The following is a 6,761-nucleotide window of genomic DNA, read 5'->3' on the forward strand; positions in this document are numbered from 1 at the left end:
AACTCTTGTTCATAACTAAGAATGGAGAACATTAATGAAAGAGAAAAATAACTCATTTCATTATTTAAATCCTTCACTACTGTGCAAACACTATAGATTTCAAAAGAACCTTGGAGATATTTAAACTAACTCATTTTATAAGTGAATGACCTGACATTCAGATGAGGTGAAATGGCATGCCTAAAAGTCACACAGGAGAACTAGAAGAGAAAAAAAATCAATTTTTTTTCCAAACAAGCAGACAGGATTTTTCACATGTTAATCAAAAAGAATCAAGATCATCAGATTGGGAAGAAATGAGGAATAAAAAGTATGTTACACAGATTTAAAGGACTAATCAATTTCCTGTCCCCCCCAACCAAAAATTGCTCCAAACACATGGACATATATCCATCAAGATGCTTACTCTTAAAATACTAGAATCTTGGAAAATTCAATTTACAAATACATTATTAATTGCATTGTTATAATGAAATTAGTTCATTAAACATGAAAACATCAAACAGCACCAATACCAGAAAGTTAAGAAGGTAAATACACTATTATTTAAAATAATGTATAATCACTAACTGGGACAGAAATGAACTATAGCCCCTAGCAAAACTATTTAAAACAACTGTTTGACAGAACGGCAATATTTAAAGACTGGTATATATGCCCTTTTCCCAGATAGGCCTGTGGCTAAGCATTCCAGTAGTGGGTAACATAGAAAATATTATAATGCATTTTTTAAATTGTTCAACCTTGAACCATGATACTACATTAACCCAAATTTTGCCAATATGAGCCGACAGCAGCATTTTTGGTACCCTGACTACTCTTACCTTTCCCAATAAAAACAAACAAAACATTAAACAACTTCCTTATTAAACACTAGGTTAAATGTATCTATTTTGAAGAAGCAGCAAGGCATTTACAAATGGGCTACTGACAGTGTATCAAAATGCTACTAAGGAAAATACAGCAGCAAATACTCTAATAAGAGCACATTATTCCACATGGAATCCCAAAATACTCTCATCTCTAGTTCCTTAAATTTCTGGAAGACTAGAGATTAATAAGTGTATGAACAAATGGGGCTGAAAAAGAAGCTCTCAATGGGATAGTGTTCATATTCTAAATTACCCAAGATAATTTGATGCTTACAGATAAATCCAACTATATCTAAAAAATCTTTGAGCACATGGAACTAAAATGCTAGCAAATCTTTTGTGTTTACCCAAAAAAGTAGCATTGGAGTTTTAAGTGAAAATGAAATAGTCATGGTTTGTGAAGTTTTTATAATGCTCACACCACTCTCTCCCTGTTCCCTGCTCCTTTTATCAGGTGATCTGAAGACTACCTGGTTTAAAATATTTGGTAATTTAGTGCAGAAAATTAAGGTCACAGACAAAGTACAACAACTTTTAATACACCATTAATACTAATGATTAAAAATTATTGCATAGTCTTATGCATTTACCCTAAAACATTTTCTGAAAGTAAACAAATTATATAAAAGACAAATAACCCTTTAAAATATGGATGGCCTTTACTACCTCGATCTTCTCTCCTTTTTTGTCTTTTCAGTACTTTTGTCCATTGTTTTCTCATTATCTCCCCTGCACTTTGGGCAATACCATTTCCCCTTTGGTTTATAGGTAAGTGAAACACATGAAAAGTGAAACCATTCAATTGGACACTGTTCATTGTCACATCCTATCATTTCCCCATAAGACACTTGGTTACACAAACAGTATGTAGGTTCATTGGGATCTATTGCAAACTCAACAGGTGAGGCTTCCCTTTCCTGCTTGGCCTTTGAGCGTTTCTTTTTCTTGGCTGACTTCGATTTCTTTTCTTTAGGTGGCTGATCATCACAGTCTTCAATCCCATTTGTCATGTGACATAAATCACGGCTTTCACTGGTTCTCTGCCTGCGGGGTCTTCTTGAAGATCTTTCTGGCTGGCTAGAATCCATTTTTGCTTTATCTGATGCTCGTTCATTTTCAGCAGGATCTTGAAGACACTGTGAATGTAACTCCATTTGTCTTGCTCGATTTTCCACCAATTCGAGCATTTGTGTGACAATCTGAATTTTTTCATCTCCTAATTCTTGACTATTGATTAATGCTCTCTGGAGATGCTGCTGTAGGCGTTTTTTCTGGTTTGAATCATCTTCTTTCTTATATTTTTCATAGACATCATCAATTTCCTTTAATGTTTCTAAAAAGGGAAAAGAAAAAGGAGAACATTAGTGAATATTAACATATAATACTTGAAAATTAGAACTTAAGGCATGAAATCCCACTCCTCTATAGTATGTACACATTAAAAAACATTATTCCCCATACAAGACCTTGTTATCCAATATGAAAGTATACTTAGAAGAAATCAAATCAGAACATAAGAATTTAATGTTATTAATCTACATCTAAAAGGATAAGAGATGTGTCTCTAGTAATCAAAAATGTTTTAAATAGATAGGAGTACTGTATGACATTAGAATCTACATAGTACCTTATTGCCTACACTTCATTTGAACTTCAGAACACAACCCTATATAAAAATTTACTAGATCTAGCCATAAAACCTGAAATTCCAGAAGTAGGTTACAGATTACAACTCAACTGAATTTACAGGATTTATAATTCAATCAATGACTTGCTACATGACTCCAGAAAGACAGGGTACCTTCCTTTTCATATCATATCCTTGGATATTATTAAACAGAGAAGACATCGGAAATTTTTAGACTTCCATCTCTTTGTTTTAATGGCTTTTTAATTATAGCATCACATAAAAAATTCTACAAATCAAAACTATTCCAGAGAAGGTCCACTGTTTCTGGCATCAACTGACCAAGCCACAACAAAATTACAGTAAGTCAGCACTAGATCACTCTGCCTTTGTAGATAACTCAGCAGTTGGTTCTAAGCTTTTAGAACTGCTGATTTAGTTGCATAGCAAGTGGGACACTTATTTAAATCAAATAAAATGGCTGAGTCACTAGAAGGTATGCAAAAACCTGTATAGTTTCAGAGGTCACCAAAAATTTACTTAGACTAGTTGTATTCAAATCTGTCCAATTTCTTATTGTAACAATATTAACCAGATATAACTACTATCAGAAACAGTTCTATCCTAGCAGAAGTGGAGAAATAAACATTAATTTATCATACCACATGACATACCACTATTTTATAATCCAATTATTATTATCACTACATACCTACCATTGTTTTATATTCCAATATTAATCTAAAGAACAGAAATAGTAAATAAAATAAACACACTGGAACTGTCTATAAGTAAGATTACACAAAACAAATATTAAACAAAAATCTTATAAATTAGCTCCTCCCTGAAAACTTCAGCTAGTAATACTTGATGGACAATGTTTAACCCAGGACATGTAACAAAGTGTCACTAGAGTTGAGGGTACTCATTCCTGTATACCATATTTTTCAAAACAGTTCATAACTATTCCATTTGCTCAGTTAGGCATGCAAGTGAATTTCCTAAGAATGCAATTTCCCTACAGGAAAAATAAGAAAATTATTTTCCTGACAAAAAAAAAAAGAAAAAAAGGTAAGCCTGGGGCTGGGGTTGTGGCTCAGCGGTACAGCACTTGCCTAGCACATGCGGGGCACTGGGTTCGATCCTCAGCACCACATAAAAATAAAATAAAGGTATTTTGTCCAACTACAATAAAACAATTTTTTTTTAAAAAAGGTAAGCCTCATTGCCTCATTTCAAATGTCTGTATCTAATAATTAGGAGCTAATTACATATCATACTTGCACAATGATATTGTACATGAGATAAAAATTCACATTTTAAAGACCTCTTACTTAGACAAGAAAGGAAATTAACACTGACTTAGCTTCTTTTGTGTGGTAAATATTTTCTTATTTAATCTCCACAACAAACCCACAAGGAGGCCATCACTTCTACATGTGATAAATAAAATTCAAGAGGAAAGAACCCCAGACTTTGAACTTTGCTAGATCTGTGTGACCCAATAATTTAAGCACTTTGTACAGGCTGTACAAAAGGCACTTGAAATTAAATATTAAATTTTAGTTAAAAGGTTATTATTTACCTAAGAAATTATAAATGAGACTACTAGAACAATAATAAAGGTTTTCTAATAATCAAATCCCATAATAAATACTTCATTCAATTGTGAAAATGTTTTCTTATTTCTCGATTTGATGGGGCCTTTGGTAATTTTTGACAGTGTCTCAAATAGGTGGTGGAGAAATTCTATAAGTTGCCTATAATTTACATAACTAAAAATTGCTGTATTATATTCTAAACTAGAAAATACTTAAGAACTAGTCAAAAATTAAAAAAAAAATCAAACCTGAACCAATAACATTTGCCAAAGTATATAAACAAAACTTTGAAAGTTGAGCAACCATGTGCATAGAGTAAAAACTGTATCACTCTTTTTAAATTTTATCTTGAAATTCATCACAATCTTATTAAAAATCCTCAGATTTTTATCTCCCAATTTGTAAGCCCTACTATATTACTCATAAGAGCAACTTATGACAATCATACATAATCAGATAAGCAGAGCTCCCTGTCAACAAATTTAAATAGTGTCCCTCCCCAACTGAAAATAGCATAACTTTTGTGAAGGGAAACATGTGCTTAAAGAAATGTAAAAACGTGCAAGCTTTACAAATATCAGTGCTACTATCCAAAAAACTAAAAATGTTCAATTTGAAGAGCTTTTTTTTTGGGGGGGGGATGTATTGGGGATTGAGCCCAAGGGTACCCCATCCTAACCCATTTTATTTTTAAGAAATTTTTTAAAAAGAAATACAATTTATTTTTAATTTTTTGATACGGGGGATTGAACCCAGAGACACTTTAACCACTGAGCTACATCCCTAGCCTTTTAAAATTTTCTTATGTTGAGATAGTGTCTAAGCTGCTTAGGACCTCACTAAGTTGCTGAGGCTAGTCTTGAACTTGCAATCCTCCTCCCTCAGCCTCCCAAGTGGCTGAGATTATAGGTGTGCACCACCGCACCCAGTAAACTCTCAAACACATGTCTTCTTTCTAGGTTACCATTCACGCTTGTCCTCCGTAACTGTAGAAAATAGTATTGGACCGCTTTGATTTAAAAAAAAAAAAAAAAAAGTTTAAGTCCAAAAAGAAGGATGGGCTCTAGCCAGCTTTGGAAAAAAATAACCTCGATCTGGTCACTTTGTAAATTTTAATTTATCTGTAAAATGAGTTTTACTTCATAAGTTCTAGGCCTAGTGCAGCAACAGCCATACTATAAGCAATCAGTATTCCTCCAACAATCGCACGAATTCAGAAGATAAATTTACATACTGAGACACTTAAATGCTCCAACATGCTATAGACCAAAAACAAAACAACAACAACAACAAAAAAAACCTGTCACCACAGAGGTGGATTCCTTAAGTCACAGGATTAGTGAAGTGTCTAGAAAAACAGAATGGGTCCACGAAGTTATCTTTAAGGTCCATCGTCTGGCTATTTCCACATTAAGTCTGAATACTCCTTGATTCAAGGTTACTAATGCAAAACATCTACCACTTAAACGTCTCCCCGCTAGTTGCAGGCGAAGGGCTGCTGATAGACACTATCTGTAAGAAAGGTTAATTCCCTGTACTAACTTTTTCGACTATAAACGATGGTTTTTGCCTCATCACTCAAAATTTGGCAGAGGAGGAACCCAGAAGTGAAGAGACGCCAAAGCGGTTGCCCAGCCAACCAACCCACTTCCTTCAGGGGCCCGGAAGTGACAACTGGCCCGGAACCTACGCGGAGCCAGGGTCAGCGATGGTCCCAGTAGCAGCGTCCCCGTCGATTCATTGGGTGGGAAAAAGAAAAACGAAACATCATAACAAACACATCGCCAGCCCCGCTGACTAACTGTTAGGGCCCAACTAATGCCTCTCATGGCCCGGATCTCTTCTAAGCAGTCAGCGTCGTCCGCCCCTCTAGCCACCAGCCATGTTCGAGGCCAGCGGGAGCGCGCGCGTTCGCGCCCCTCCCAGGTCCTACGTCATGCCCACAGGCCCCGCCCACAGACATCGGGGGCCCTCCCCGCCACACACACACCCCTCTCCACCTTTCCCTGCGGGGGACCCCTCCTCTTTAACCATTTGTCAGAAAGAGCTGGGAAAAGACTGCGGCCTCGGACAGCCCGGAACTTCCCCCCGGGCGGGAGCGGGGAACTGAGTGCTCCACTCCAGAGCCCAGCCTCGAGCTGGAGCCGGGAGGGAGGGACCTCTCCGAGTACGCCTTCGCCGCCCTCTCTCGCCCCCTCCCCCCAGCACGTTCCAATGCATCTGCTCTCAGGGGGTGGGGGGCCGTAGGGGTAGGGAAAAGCCAGGCCCCGCTAATCAGCCGGAGCCCGGCCAGGGCCCGGCGCTCACTGCTCAGTCCCCGCCCGGCGGCCCCTCAGTCGCCGGAGTGGGAGGGTGTGCGGCACCGGGCCGGTGAGCGCCGGAACAAATGCTTGATTAAAATGGCTGTTCCCCTCCATAGCAGCTGCAGCCGCTGGGTCTGCAGCGGGTCTGACGAGCGGCCCCCACCCCCACCCGAGACCCCACAGAAGTCCTCGCCGACCGCAGCGGGAAAAGGGAGGGCCGCGAACCCCGTCTCCAGTCCCTTCTCCCCGTCCCACACAGCAGAACCCCTCTGTGCACTCGGGAGAACTGTCACGGTAGAGAAAGTGGCACTTCCCAAGGCAGACTCCAGGCCACCGTGCCAGAGGCCAGCGGATCCGG

The 6,761-nt window shown here is 38.5% G+C and overlaps 1 protein-coding gene across 1 annotated transcript; it reads right to left on the reverse strand.

Annotated features, from left to right (window-relative positions):
- Positions 1–201: 201 nt before the first annotated feature.
- Ing2 (inhibitor of growth family member 2) lies at positions 202–6,016 on the reverse strand. Its single transcript, XM_015486178.2, has 2 exons — positions 5,791–6,016; positions 202–2,205 (listed from the first exon to the last, which is right to left on the reverse strand). The coding sequence occupies exons 1-2, from the start codon at positions 5,927–5,929 to the stop codon at positions 1,535–1,537; spliced, it is 810 nt and encodes a 269-aa protein (XP_015341664.1). The 5' UTR covers positions 5,930–6,016; the 3' UTR covers positions 202–1,534.
- Positions 6,017–6,761: the final 745 nt, after the last annotated feature.

This window comes from Marmota marmota, unplaced genomic scaffold, assembly GCF_001458135.2.
Source record: "Marmota marmota marmota unplaced genomic scaffold, marMar, whole genome shotgun sequence".
NCBI lineage: Eukaryota > Metazoa > Chordata > Mammalia > Rodentia > Sciuridae > Marmota > Marmota marmota.